At 55.3% G+C, this 14976-nt stretch overlaps 1 protein-coding gene across 2 annotated transcripts in view; it reads left to right on the plus strand.

Moving 5' to 3' along the window:
* Positions 1–3243: 3243 nt before the first annotated feature.
* Positions 3244–14976, plus strand: part of LOC124241019 (protein bicaudal D homolog 2) — a 49801-nt gene continuing 38068 nt past the window's right edge. For both annotated transcript variants that reach the window (XM_046664466.1, XM_046664465.1), the window contains exon 1: positions 3244–3579. In XM_046664466.1, the coding sequence (XP_046520422.1) occupies positions 3340–3579 (240 nt within the window). In that variant the 5' untranslated portion in view covers positions 3244–3339. The remainder of the gene's footprint in view (positions 3580–14976) is intronic.

The raw sequence follows: 14976 nt of genomic DNA on the forward strand, positions 1-14976 counted from the left end.
GCAAGCCCCTTCCTCGGCTTCTCTGGACTTGTGCACCACAGCTTGTACATCTTGAATTGCAATTCTTTTGGTTGTTCCTGAATAAACTCATTCCGCAGATAAAACAACTAGCTGATTTATTTAAGTTGATGGTGTGTAGTTGTATGTTCTTTTAAACTGAAATTTTAAACATGTGCATATTACCTACAAACAATAACAGTATTTTAAAAAATAAAGGCACGTAAGAGCAACTGACAAATGGGATACCAGCAGATTCCCCTTAAAATAAGAAGTAGGTCGAAGCATGAGGTCAGAATTCATGTCTACTCGTCAGGCACTCTGTCCCTAGCAGGGGCAGCCACGTAGAAGCCAAGTGGCACTCAGATGTCAGCCTGACACATTCAGAGCAGACAAGTAAATGATTTCTCTTTTTTCTTTTCTAGCTTTATGAAGATGATATCATTACAAGATTAAAACATTTGAAAATTTTTATTAAAAAAATTTCAAAAGACTCCAAAGTCAAGAGCACAATGTAGTAGGGTGCGCCCCCCCCCACCCCCGCCCCAATCAGCTTCAACTACCATCAACAACTTCTGCTTGTTTCATTATCCCCATCTCTCCTTTTTTCTGGAGTATTTCAAAATAAATGCCAAACATTATGTCCTCCACCTATAAGTACTTCAGGATGTGTTTTTACCCAAAAAGACATTTTCTTACATAATCACACCTAAAATTAAAAATAATTCCTTTATTAAAAAATCTTCAAGGAAAAAAATTCCCCACACTCCCACCACCATTCAAACCCCTGTGATCGCACTTCTCCCCTCCCAGTTCTGCAGGAGTGTGCAGGGCTCGGTTCCAGAGTCGCAAGCACAGGGACTCTCCCTTGTTCCCTCCCCCTCTTAACATTGTGTCATGTTCAGTTCTATGCAGCCCCATCATCTTAACCAGGGGAGTGGGATGATTTTCATATACCTTTAAAAATACCCTCCTTATAGACCAATTATCCCTTATGAATATTGATGCAAAAATCGTCAATAAAACAATAGCCAACCAAATTCTGCTGCATATTAAAAGGATTCTACATCATGACCAAACAGGATTTATTCCCAGAATGCAAGGATGGTGCAACATATAAAGATCAACCAATGTAATACAACACATTAACAGAATGAAGAGTAAAAAAAACCCATACAATCATCTCAATTGATGCAAAAAACGTTTTGACAAAGTTTAATGCCCTTTCATGATAAAAACACTCAATGAACTAGGAATAGAAGCAAACTTCCTCAATATGATAAAGGCCATATATGAAAACCCATGGTGAACATCATACTCAGTGGTGTAAGACTGAAAACTTTTTCCATAAGATCAGGAACAAGACGAGGATGCCCATTTTTGTGCTTCTATTCAACATAGTATTGAAAGTCCTAGCCAGAGGAATTAGGCAAGAAAAGAAAGAAAAGGCATCCAAATTGGAAAGGAAAAAGTAAAATTATCTTTGTCCACAGATGACATGGTCTTATACACAGAAAACCCTAAAGATTTAATGCCAAAAAAACCTATTAGAGCTAATAAACAGTTTATCCAGCAAAGGCGTAGGATACAAAATCAACACACAAAAACCAGTTGCATTTCTATACACTAACAATGAATCTGAAAAGGAAATTAAGGAAACAATTCCATTTACAATAACTTGAAAAAATGGTTAGGGATTAACTTAACCATGAGGCAAAAGACTTGTACAGGGAAAATTGCAAAACATCGCTTAAAGAGATTAAAGAAGACATAAATATGGAAGGACAATCAGTGTAAACGGACTGGAGAACAATATTGTTAAGGTGACAATACTACTCAAAACATTCTACAGCTTCAATGCAATCTCTATCAAACTCCCAACAGCATTTTTTGCAGAAATAGAAAAACCCCTCTTAAAACTCATGGAATCTCAAGGGATCGTGAATAGCCAATAGGTCGCTTGTTCCTTCTCCCTTCTTGTCGGTACATCTCTCCCACTGAGGCTGAAGGGCGTGCCCAGGCCTGAGGGTTTCTCCGAACTTGGGACTTTGAGTGCTAAAACCAAGACGGTCCCAGGCAAACTGAGCTGGTTGGGAGTCCTACTCCTACTGTGACTGAATGCTCTAAAAATTATTTTTTAATTTCGCAAGTAAAATTATGACACATTCTTCTCATACAAATAAAACATTAAACCAGTAAAAGGAACCAGGGCTCCTTGGAGAAACGGCTGATTCCAAGTCTGGGATACAGACAGTATAAGACGATCCGGGAACAAGTGGTACTAGAAAGTAAGGCAGTGCTCACAAGTTGCGACCTGTTGCAAGGACACGGAGCCCGCTTGGAGGAGCTCCCACCGGCTAAACGCGCCGCCATCTGAGCATCTGAGTCAACGAGGAGAGTGACGGACTGAGTAAAACAGGAATCCACGGATCCGCAGGCTAACGAACGCAGCCTTCGCCAGACCACACAGCTAGCGCGTGGAGCAGGGACGATGGGAACAGAAAAGCAGGAGGATGGCCATTCATTTAGCCAAGAAACGCCGACGAAACCCAGCGAGGGGGGAAGTCTGAGGATCGGCAGGGTGTCTGCCTCGTCTCAAGGGGTCTGCGCCCGGGACGACCATCGCAAGGGGACCCTGCGCCCCGCGAGAGCCGTGCTGCGGGGGTTGGCGCGGGGCCGCGTGGCGGGTCCCGAGTGGGTCGCCGGCCCCGCGCGGTCGCCTCCCTCGGCGATCGTCCCTGGCACGCCGGCTTCTGCCCCATCCCCGGAACGCGAGTGCGCCGCGCGTCTCCGCCAGCAGCCCGCCCCGTCGGCATGCAGTCCCAGCCCCGCCCCGCCCCGCCGGCCCTCGGCCCCCTGACGCTCGGGAGCTCCACGAGGGCAGCGCGGCGCAGACCCGAGTGGGCCCTTAGCGGTCCAGCCGACCCACTGTCAGCCAGACCTCGCGGGCCCGGGGCGTGGGCCCCGGAAGGTACCACTGCTTCCGGCTTTGCGACGGCGGCCAATCACGGCAGGGACGGGCGGGCGCGGGGCACCATGGGCCTTGTAGTTCGGCGCGCGGGAGGGACTACAGCCCCCACAATGGCCCGGGCCGCGTCGGCCGAGGCGATGGCGATGGGAGGGGCCGCCTAGCGCGGGGCGCGGGCCAATCACGGGCGCGTGCGGGGCACGGCGGGCCGTGCAGTCGCGCGGACGGGACCACGGTCCCCAGAGTGCCCCGCGCGGCAGGGAGCGCACTGCGGCTGCGCGGCGGCGGCCCGGGCGCCGTCGGGCTGGGCGGCGGCGGGGACGGGAGCCGGCCAGAGCCTCGGTGCGAGCGGCGCGACCCGGGCCGCGGCCACCATGTCGGCGCCGTCCGAGGAAGAGGAGTACGCGCGGCTGGTGATGGAGGCGCAGCCCGAGTGGCTGCGCGCCGAGGTGAAGCGTCTGTCGCACGAGCTGGCCGAGACCACGCGCGAGAAGATCCAGGCGGCCGAGTACGGGCTGGCGGTGCTGGAGGAGAAGCACCAGCTCAAGCTGCAGTTCGAGGAGCTCGAGGTGGACTACGAGGCCATCCGCGGCGAGATGGAGCAGCTCAAGGAGGTGAGGGGCCGGGCCAGCCGGGCCCCGACCGACCTCCGACCCCCGACCCCGACCCCGACCCCTTACAGGGCCGGGCCGACCCCCTTTCTGCGCCGAGCGGACCCCTCGCCGGGCCAGGCCGGCCAGCACCGGGCGCCCGGGGTCGGCGGGCCGAGGTGTGGGGGGCGGGCGCTGGGTAGCCCGCTCTGGGGCAGGCTTCGGGGCGCGGGGTGTGTCCTCTGCGGTTTCGCCTCCCGGTGGGGATGGGGGGCGTGGGATGGATGCAGGTGACCGGCAGGGAAAGGCCAGGCGTCGGCCCCGTCACCTCCAGCAGATCCCCTCCCCTCCTGGTGCAGCTGCCTTCACCGGCTTCGGTGAGCTCCCTGAGGCCGGGAGGGGGCTCGCTTTGCCTGTGGCCATCCCGGCTGGCTGGGGTCCCCCAGTCCCCTCTCCCGGCTCAGCGCTCACCTGGGCGCCCTTCACACAACCATCGTTACTTGTCTGGGATCCGTGCTTCTCCCGCCCTCTTCCTGTCCCAGCCGCTCACCCAGGCCTTTCTCTGCGTTTGGGTGACAGGTCTGGGGGTGTTCGTCAGGAGGGAGCCTTGTGTGGTTTCCACTCCGCGATGAGGAGGTTCGACCCGGGGCTGCTTGAGAGCATGGCAGGGGAGAGCTGGGCAGTCCTTCCTGAAGGAGTTCTCCTGGGTGATTTAAACATTGTTTTTCTCTCAGTCTTCCTGACTCCCCAGCCCTGCTGTAGGGGGTGGGGAGGGAGAAGTGGGTTTCTGGGTGGAACACCCAGGTTTGGACCCTGGCCCTGTCCCTGGTGATGTGGCTGTGGGCAGGGGCCTTAGCTTCTCTCTGTGCAACATTGCTCACCCAGAAAGGGTTGGTCTCAGGGTCGTGTATTTGAAAAGGCCGGGTATGGTGTCAGGCATTTGACCTGTGTGTTTCTGTGACAGCAGGCTGCTCCCCCACCTGGCTCTTCCCTTGTCCAGGTGGGCTCTTGGCCCTTGGTCTCAGGATCCACCCTTCTTGCTGGTTCCTCACCTGTCCACCTCCTGGCAACTCCGCTCCTAGTGGCCTTGGGCAGGTGTGTGGACTGTTCAGAGCCTCCATGCCTCACTGGGGGACCAGTAGGAGCCTTTTCTGACAGTGAAGAGGAGAGAATGAATTAATCCACATAGGTGCTTAAGTCCTTGCCTGGCGAGCAGGTGCACGGTTAGCAGCAGTAAACGACTGACTGGGGGCGTGGGGTGGGGGGTGGCAAGTGGTGGGTCATCCGACCCACGGTCCTGTCCTCTGTTAGCAGGTATCGGTGCCTCCTCTGAGCCAGGCTCTGCTGGCATTGGATCTATAAGCGGGGTGGGGGGGATGCACCCACCGCAGAGGGAGGCCAGGGAGCTGTGAGAATGTGGAATAGGAGTGCCCTCACCCCATTCTGATCTTCTGGAATGGGCCTCACCTCTCCGCAGCTCAGAGGCAGGCTGGGCTCTTGTCCTCCCCTCAGAGTTTGTCCCAAGCGCCTCTGGCAGCGCGCACAGTTCCCTTCTGCGTTCACAAGCTGACATCCATGTGTGCTGTAAGAACGGACTATTGTAGATGGGGCTAGTTCTAGCTTAGGGATCTTTCACTTGTCAGCTCTTCACTATCAAAGACACAAACGTTTTGGCCAACGTAAGAATCTTGGCTCAGTTTTGTGGGGTGCGTCTGGAGGGTGGGCTGCGGGAACCAGGAGGAAGGGAGACCTGCATTCTCTGCCGGTGCTCTCCAGGCAGCTGAGTGCTTAGCTTGATGTCACCTCTTGGCTCCCATCCGCACTGGCCACATGGCCTTGGACATGATGCCCCACTGTGCTGAGCCTCAGTCTCCCCTGTTGTGGGTGAGATGAGAACAGTTCAGCTGGAGGTCCCAGCAGAAGCTAGAGGAAGGTGCGTCTGTCTCAGTGGATCCTGCCGGAAAGCTTGCACCAGTTCACTCGCAGCTGTGCCAGCTCGGACTCTTACCAATGTTTAATTTTGGCTAGTGTCATGCTTGAAGATATTAATCTTTATTTTAAAAACGCAGACTTATGGGGACAATATTCGTTGGGTCTTTGTTTTCACCTCTAGAGATGTGGATTGTTTTTATTCTTAAACTTTACTTCTTGAGCTGAAGTGGGTTCCGTTACTTAGAAATGATGCTGCGCACGGAGGAGCTTGTGCTTCTCCCAGTGTGTGCAGATAATGCCGTCTCAGAGGGAGGGACACTGGCTGGCTGGTCCCGGGTGAGTGGGTTCGAGATGCGGAAGGTCCTGTGGTGGGCTGGTGTGTGGTGGAGCTGTCCCTGCAGCCCTTCTCCCTCGGTGAATGTGTTTGTGGCCCTGTCCGTGTCCTGCTAATACAATGGTGTGTATTTGGGGGGCACCCACTGGCCCGTTTTGCCTAATTACTTTGCTGGTGATCAAACCTGGCTTAATAAGGGCCCCCATCTGTCCCAGGTCCCACTGTTCCTGCTCTCCGCCATAGTGGGGAAGACAATCTGACAGGTTTTAGTCAACCATGTAGTATTTCCTGTCCTGAGTGGCCGTGGGATGCCCCACTCTTTGTCCTCAGCTGTACCTTCAGTGGGGCAGGTGTGCTGGGTGGGCAGCTCCTACCTGCAGGGGAGTGGGTGGTTTCTGTGGGGACATGACGGGTGGAGGGCAGGCCAGGGGCAGGGTCCTGGTGCACTCTCAGCCCCACCCTCGCTGGGCTCCCAGAGAGAGCAGGAAGACCAGGTCTGGACACCCTCGTTGCTGTTGGTGCCACCTCAGGCACTGGTCTGTGCAGTGCGCTTCCATCCTGGGGAAGCAGTGGATGGAGTTTGTTGAGCTGAGGCAGCGTAGGCTGGGCACGGCCGGCCCACGGCCAGTGCTTCCTGATTCAGCGTCAGCAGTGCCTTCCCTCCCCCTCGCTCAGGCCTGCATCCCCTCCCCACTGTCCCCACAGTCACCTGGGCTCTGCTCCTTGTCCTAGTGTGGTCTGGAGCAGCCCCTTGTCTGTCCCACTGCCTTCACTGCGCTCACCCAGCTCCTGAAGCCCTGCCTGCCCTTCAAGCCTGGACGCTTCTGGGAACCTTCTCTGCCACCTCGGGACTTGTCTGAGCCCAGCTCCTGGACGTCCCTCCCATCCTGCAGGCTCAGCAGCTGCATGAAGTGGGGGAGTGGGGGTGGTCAGGGCTGGTGGGAGCGGCTACTCTGTTCCCTCTGCTCCTCCTGCCCGCCCTCCCATCCGTCTTGTAGTCTCCTCTCCCAGAGGATGGGGAAGCAGAGCTGCAGGGAGGGAGTGACTGAGGAAGGCCGAGAGCCCAGACGAGTTAGAAGGGTCCTCAGTACTAGTTTCCATCTGAGTCCTTGTGTGGAAGTCATGCCCATTTAGTCCTACGGCCTCTCCCCTGTGGGTGAGCTGCTCCTGTTGTACCTCCCCATGCCTGCTGACCCTGCAGTCCCCACACCAGCCCTTGGGGTCACCGTCCCACCTGCTCTTGCAGGCGAGGCACCTCACTCTTGTCTTTTCTTTCCTTTTCCTTTTTTAAAAAATTGGCCGCATGCTGCCTTCTGCTGACGCAAACCTAGCTCTTGCATGGCTGGGTGTTGCCGCCCTCTAGTTCACCTGTCAGCCCAGTCTTTGTTGTGCCTACTCTGCCTGCCTCGGGGCTTGTGGTCCCTGTCCAGTGTGTCCTGACTGTGATGCTGGGAGGTGCCCAGCTCCATCTGCACCAGGAGGGAGGAGCTGTCAGGTCCCCGTTCCACAGGTGGGAGCGCCAGGGCTCAGTGTGAGGGCTGTGTGTCAGCAAGACGTGATGTGGCCCTGAGCGGTCCCTTCCCTGGGCCTTGGTTTCCTCCCTGAAGCCCTGGCAGTGGAGCAGTTCTCCCTCCGTGATGGCGTCAGGGCAGCCGGGGACCCCAGTCTGCAGGCTCCTGTCCTCTGCTGCCTGGGCCCACTCACACTCTGTCTGGCATGCACTGCAGAGGTCTCGGCTTGTCTACTAGCCTGAGGGATTCCCTGGGTGGTCAGAGGGGATGCTGGCCCCTGGAAGGGGGTGCACCAGGCAGGCTTTCTACAGCTGTGTTCCCCCGGCCCTGCCTGCTGTCACCCCGTCGCCTGGCGCAGAGGCTGGGAATGTGGACATTCCACTCACTCGGGCGGGGCAGCCTCACAGTGGACGAGCAAGTCTGCGTTCTCACCAGCACCCGGTGTCTTCTGACTTTGTCCTCCTGGCCAGTGTGGTGAGGGAGAAGTGGTGTCTGGCCTGTCAGGTTTGATTGATTTCTTCTGTGAAGCAGTCTCTCCTGCTATGACACTTGTTTTGAAAATGGGAGTTTGTTCCAGAGTGGTCGACATTTGAGGGAGCAGCATGAGCACGATGAGAGTTTAGCGTGTGCTTCTGTGTGACTGAGTTCCCAGGAGATGCCAGGTGAGCACAGAACCTGCTCCTGCGACCTGCCCGCCCGCTCTCCGTCCCCTTTCGGAGGCCTGCCTCCCCCCAGACACACGCCCGGTGCCAGGCCTCGGGCCTTGTCGAGATGCAGCCTGCCTGGGTTGCAGGGTTTCTGTTTTTAAACTGGTTAACACGTGTACAGCTGTCCTGCCTTTTTTCATTGATTTTTCAAAGTAAGCTGCTTGAGAATGGTTTTAGATTTACAGGAAGACGGTAAAGATGGTTCAGAGTCCCTGTGTGCCCACCACCCTTTGCCCGTCTCTGACGTCTTCACCACTGCGGAGCGTTTGATACAGTTGATGACTGCCAGCAATGCACATCTTAACTTGAGTCCATCCTTCCTCCTCCTCCCTGAGCTCTCCCTGCCCAGGACCCCATCCAGGCCCTGCAGGGCACTTAGTCCTCGTGGGTCCCCAGGCCCTTGCTGTTGAGTTTCTCAGGCCTCCCTTGTGTGTGGCGACTCTGACAGCCTTGAGGAGGACTGGTCAGATATTTTGTCCAGTGTCCCTCAGTTGGGATCCGTCTGATGTTTTTGTCATCATTAGAGTGGGGCTATGGGTTTAGGGAGGAGGACCACGGGGTGAAGTGCCCTTCTCCTCACGCCTGTCAGGGGTCCGTGACTCATCTCTGTTGATGCTGACCTTGGCATTGATCCCCCAGCTGACGTGTCAGTTGGGCGCCTCCACTGTCAAGGTGCTCCCCCCTTGAAACTGCACAGCCCCCACCCAAGGAGTAGGGAGTATGCTCCCCTCCTCGAGGGGAAGAATCTACATACATTACTTGGAATTTTTCTGCATGGGAGGCTTGTCTCTTCCCCTTTATTTATTTGTTCATCCATTCATTTATATTGATACAGACTCATGGGTGTTTATTTTATGTTTAGACTATGATCTAATGCTGCTTTATTTCCTTGCTCAACTTGTTCCAGCTATGGCCCCTGGCAGCTCTTCCATTTGGCTGCTCTGCCTTTTGACATACCATCGTTGTGATTGTTTCCCTCCTTCTGTCCTTCCTTTCCTTCCTCCCTCCCTCCTGTCCTTTCTTCTCTCCTTCCTACCTCCCTCCCTCCTTTCCCTCTTTCCTTCCTTCCTCTGTCCCTCCCTCCCTCCTTTACCCTCCTCCCTCCCACCTTCCCTCTTCCTTCTGTCCTTTCTTCCCTCCTTCCTTCCTTCCCTCCCTCCTTCCTTCCTTCTGTCTCTTTCCCTTCTTCCTTCCTGCCCTCCCTCCCTCTTCCTCTCCTTCCCTCCCTCCCTCCCTCCTTCCTTCCTTCCTTCCCATGTTCCCTCCCTCCCTTTCGTTTTGAGCACTACAAGATGCTCCAGGCTCATCCTGTGTGTTTCCTGCCCCTGGAATCAGCTGTTTCTTCAAGGAGCCCTGGTTCCCTTATCGGAGAAAGGTGTTAGAAGCCAAGACATGGGTGCTGGGTGTGCTCATTGCCGCTGGGCCCTCTTAGCTGACAGAGCCAGGAGACAGATGTGTGTACACTGGCACAAATTTACACACACATCTATGAACAGTTCAGATGCAGCCACCTGTGTGTATGCTAAGCTCAGCATGAGTTCACACTGATGTCTCCAGCTGTGTCCTCTCCCCACATGGATCGATCCCTCTGCCTCCCCTTGCTCATCTGTAACCTCCGTCCACCAGTGAGACACCTGGCTCCCCAACAGCCACAGTCACATGACCGCCTTGTCCAGCACACCTCACAGTGGAGTCAGAAGTGCTGATCTGTACCTCCTTGGGAAATAGTCTGTCAATTAGAGCACAGTGCTTATGTGCAGTTCCTTTTGCCTTTGGTCTTATCCATGCTGCTCGTTTCCCAATAAGTTACTTAAGAAGCACCTTGTTCCCCATCCCTTCAGTGAGGTGGTTTCATCCATTTGTAAAACAGTTAGATTGTTTTCCCACATTCTATATTCCGTTCTGAGATCCACTGGCCTCCTAAATGATTTTTTAAAATTTGCATACATTAAGGTTCACTCTTTGTGCTGTTATCTGGGTTTTGAGAAATGCATAGTGTCGTTTGTCTACCATTACAGTGTCATACGGAATAGTTTCACTGCCTCAGAAAACCCCCCTGTGCGTCACCTGTTCACCCCCTGCCCTGCCCCACGAACCCCGGCAACTGCTGCCTTGCTGCCCCCGTAGCTGCGCCTTTCTAGAATGTTGTGTGACTGGAGAATGTTGCGTGACTGGAGTCATACACCATGCAGCCTTTCTGATTGGCTTCTTTCATTTAGAAATAGCATTTAAGATTCATCCATGGTTTTCTGTGGTTTGATAACTCTATTTTTTCTTAAATCACAGAATAATATTTCATTCTCTGGCTGTACCACAGTTTATTCAAACTGGGCATCTTGGTTGCTTCTAGTTTTGGATGATTATGAACAAAGCTACTGTCAACATCCATGTGCAAGTGTTTGTGTGGATGTAAGTTTTCACCCATCTGGGCAGACACCAAAAATCACGATCGCTGGATCATAGGGTGAGAGTGGGTTTAGTTGTATAAACACCGCCAAACCTTGTCTTCCACAGCCTCTGCGCCGCTCTGCCTGCCCACCAGCTGCAAGGAGAGTCCTGCTGCTCCACGTCCTCGGCAGCACTTGGTGATGCTGGTGCTCTGGATGTTGCCATTCTAGTTGGTGTGGTGGCCTCTCATTGTGCTTTAATTTGCAGTTCCCTCATGACCTATGACATGGAGCATCTTTTCACGTGCTTATTTGCTGTTTGTATGTCTTCTTTGGTGAGGTGTCTGTTCTGATCTTTTGCTCGTTTTGAAATTGAGTTGGTTTGTTTTTATTGTTGAGTGTTAGGAGTTCTTGGTCTGTTTTGGACACAAGTCTTGTTCTGCAGGTATCTTCTCCCGGTCTCTGGCTTGTCTTTTCATTCTCACAGTGTTTTTCACAGCAGAATTTTTACTTTTTTTTTAAGGAAGATTAGCCCTGAGCTAACTACTGCCAATCCTCTTTTTTCTGAGGAAGACTGGCCCTGAGCTAACATCCATGCCCATTTTCCTCTACTTTATACATGGGATGCCTACCACAGCATGGCTTTTGCCAAGTGGTGCCGTGTCTGCACCCAGGATCCAAACCAGCAAACCCTGGTCCGCCAAGAAGCAGAATGTGTGAACTTAACCACTGTGCCGGCCCCAGAATTTTTACTTTTAATGCCACTTTGCTTTCATAGATTACGTTTTTGGTGTTAAGATCTTCATCACCAAACCCAAGGTCACATAGCTTCTTCTGTGTTTTTGTCTACAAATTGTAAGTTTTGCATTTTACATTTAGGTCTGTGGTTCATTTCTAGCTAGTTTTTGTGAAAGGTCTAGGGTCTGTGTCCGGATTCACTTTTTTGCATGTGGATGTCTGGTTGTTCCAGCACCAGCTGTTGAAGAGGCTATCCTTTTTCTATGAAATTGCTTTTTGCTCTGTTGTCAAAAATCAGTTGGTCGTGTGTGTGCTCGCCTACTGGGCGCTCTCTCCTGGCCCGTTGATCCATGCGGTTATCCTTTTGCCAGTACCCCGCTGTCCTGATCGTGTGTTCTGGTTTTATTGGGTTTCTCTCATTTTACGTGTCACTGATAAGTCTTTCCCTTAGGCCCTGTGGTTTGTGTTGTGTGGTCTGCACTCCTGAGCAGGGTTTGCTGGCTGGGTCTTCAGCCTGGGACTGGCGGGGCTGATCATGGTCACCATCAGTCAGGGAGAGTCCCTTTTTTTTAACCTTGAGAAGTAATAGAATGCACATGGTTGAAAAGAAAAGTCACTGGTCGAGTTGGTTAGATTCTTGACAAAAGAAGAGTGTGCTCCTTCTGTGTCTTTGTGCCCTGTGCTTTCAGGAGGTGCCTGGGACTTCCATCTGGGCTCAGCCTGTCGGTGTCGGCTTGGCTCCTGGTGAACCTCCTGGTGAGCTGCTAGCTTCCTGGCCTTGTGCATTTGACCCAGGCAGCAGTCAGGGGAGGGTGTGGAGATGGCCACTGGTCAGACTTGCGATCAGCTCCCGCTCGGGCGTTCACTAGCTGCTTGCCCTGTGGGTCCCTCCGAAAGTGTGACATATGTGCCCCATTTGGTGTCGGGTGCCTCCACTGTCGTTTCAGGTGCCCGCCAGCCTTGGGAGACCCTTTCTGCCCTGCCTTGCCCCGTTCTGGCCCCTCCTGGGGCGCTCGGGTTGGACTCCATCCCAGAGACGCCTGCTCTCTTCTTCACCGGCCTCGGGACGGGTCTGCAGGACTCACTGGATCTGTGGTCGGTGTGGGTGTGCTCCAGATGCCAGGCTGGGGAGGCGGGGTCTCCGCACGCTTTGCTGCCACGCACACCTCCTCCCCTGTGCTCTCTGGGTATCCATGTCTCTCGCCTCCACTGTGGAGGCTCTCTGTGCCTGCGCCGGCTGAGTCTAGAATGCCTTCTGTTTTCAGGACCCAGGTGGGACAGTGAGGCTGGGAGCTGGAGTGCGCCTGGGCCAGAAGCACTTTCCTTGGCTGTGGTTTGCTGGGCGGCTGCTGCGACTTGGAGCGGTACTGCAGCTGTGTGGGCTGCAATATGGCCCTGGGCTTCTGCATAAGCCGGTGCCCAGGATGAGTTAGGAGCAGCGCATGGTGAGCCCCCGTGCCTGCGCTGGGACAGAGTGGACATGTGCATACGTACCTGTGTGCGTACGTCTGCATGCACGTGTGGCAGTCAAAGACAGCACAGGAAGGATCCCGCAGGCCTCACTCCTCCAGGTGACCTCGGTGTGTAGGAGGAAGGGAGAGGCTGGGAGACCAGACACCTGGCTTCAACAGAGGGTCCAGGCTGTCCTGCCCTGATCCTCAAGTTCTCACCTCTTTTCATGGGCATAGCAGAGTCCTCAGTTCCTCGGGATGTGGGAACCTCTCTTGGTCCCTTGGGCACCCTGCTGGGGTGACTGACGGAATGTCAGATGTAGGGGCACTCCGCCCCTGAGACCCTTTCTCTCACCTTGGCTGCAGCTGCTGACAGGCCCGTCTGCCTTCAGAGCCTCTCTGGGCAGAGGTGAGCATCATGTCAGCATCGCAGCCCATGCCCACCTCTCCACAGGCTCCACTCTCATCCCCAAAGCTGCAAACTCCGAGTCCTTACAGGGACATGGCCTGACGTAGAGTCTCGGGCCACTTGCTGACCGTGAGGCTAGCTGAGTGTCCCTTCCCAGAACGGGCCTGGTGAGTGTGGAGACGTGCTGAGGTGGGAGGTGACATGAGAGCTCCTGGGCTGCTCTTGTGGCATTGCCAGCACGGCGTCTTTCTGACAGCTGTGCCTGCCGAGCCATCCTCCGTGGCCTGGGACAGACGGGCAGGCAGCTGCCCCTGCTGCCCTCACTGCAGCCGTTGAATGGAGGTTTGTGTCTGGAAGCCAGCTGCTGTGGAAGACAGGCTTGTCCACAGGCCCCAGGCATGGCCTCTGTGTCCCTGGGCAGAAGAGCCGGGGCTTGTGGGGACCACCACCAGCCCCAGGGCTCCGCTGGCCAGCAGCCTGTCTGCTGACCCTGAGCAATCAGCGTGTAATCTCCTCTAAACGGGGCCGATGCTGGCTAAATCCCTCCCGCCCAGGAGCGGATCCCAGTCTCTAAAGGCAGCTTAGTGCTTGGACACAGCCCAGGCTGGCTGGGGAGCTCGGCGGGCGATGGGACGAGCGTGAGCAGATGGACGGCGGGGCCATGACAACCACCGCAGCCCACTCTGTCCCTGTGTGGGCGCTGGCCCTCAGGTCCTTTCTTCTGACCCTCATGGGAAACTGAGGCTGGAAGCCACACGTGGGCAGGGCAGCTGGTGGAGGACAGATGGCAGGCACTTGCCCCTCCTGGGCCTGGGAGGGGGTCTGGGTGGGGTGGGCTCTCAGCGTGCTGGGCTGACGGATGAGGGTTGTCCGCTGGGCACAGTGTGTGCAGGTGTGCCTGCAGCCTCTGTCCTGCCCCTTGGCCCCAGGAGGTCCCGCCCTCTCCTGCAGCCTTCCCGGCTCCTCCCTGCTGCCCCTCTGCCAGGTGAGGCTGTCAGGGATCCTTGAGTCAGCTCCACCCCTTCCCCAGCACACATCACCCACCTTGGGACACCCCAGCTCTGGGAAGCACCTGGCTACAGAGAAGAAAAGTGGTTTTGGAGTGAGAAGCCCTGTGGTACCATGCGGGTAAATCCTCTGGCCTTCCTGAGCCCATCTGCTCACCTGTGAAACAAGAGTGATAAAGATTTCCAGTTTGCAGGCTGTCCTGAGGGTCACATGAGAGTCATGCCCACTTCTGTCTCCTTAGTGTGGTAGCTGGCCTTCCAGGGTGCCTTGAAAATTCCTGCGGGCCTGAGTCAGACCCCCCTCCAGCCCCCCTCCCGCTCAGGAGACTCACTGAGGGGGAATGGGAGCCCCCCTAGGTGGGAGTGGATGGGAAGAACCGGCTGAGGGTGGTGAGCTGAGGTCTCAGGGAGTGTTCCCGGTGGTCCCTTTGGGTGATTGGTGGGTGCATGAGGGCCTGGCTAGGAGACGGGTCTCTTCTAGTTTCTGAGCTGACTTGGGTTCCGTGGAAGCGTGTGTGGAGCCAGTGTGGGACATGACATCTCCTGAGGTCCCCCAGGAGCTTTCAGAAATCCCGCAGCATGGGCCACACTCAGACTCGTCGAGTCAGGAGTGTCATGCTCCTGGAAGGGTGCCAGTGGGAAGAGGAGTTGGGGCCCCGCCCTTCTGCTGCAGCTTACTCGTGGGGTCTGAGCCTTCCCTGCCACGTGCGTGGAGCGTCACTCTGCTTGCGTCTGCACGGTTGTAGGATTTATCCACATCTCTCCACCTTGTTCCACAGTTGGGACCTAGGAGTACTGCCGGCCCCTGTGCATGAGCTGATCGGAGAGCCCCCCCTGTGTCTGTGGACAGGTTGGGGACCACCAGCTGCCCTGGACTGGGCCTGGAGAGGACCTCTCTCTGGAGGTGTTGTGAGCTGAGGGCAGACCAAGGTAGATGGGGAGCCT

The sequence above is a fragment of the Equus quagga genome, chromosome 6 (genome assembly GCF_021613505.1).
Source record: "Equus quagga isolate Etosha38 chromosome 6, UCLA_HA_Equagga_1.0, whole genome shotgun sequence".
Classification (NCBI taxonomy): Eukaryota; Metazoa; Chordata; class Mammalia; order Perissodactyla; family Equidae; genus Equus; species Equus quagga.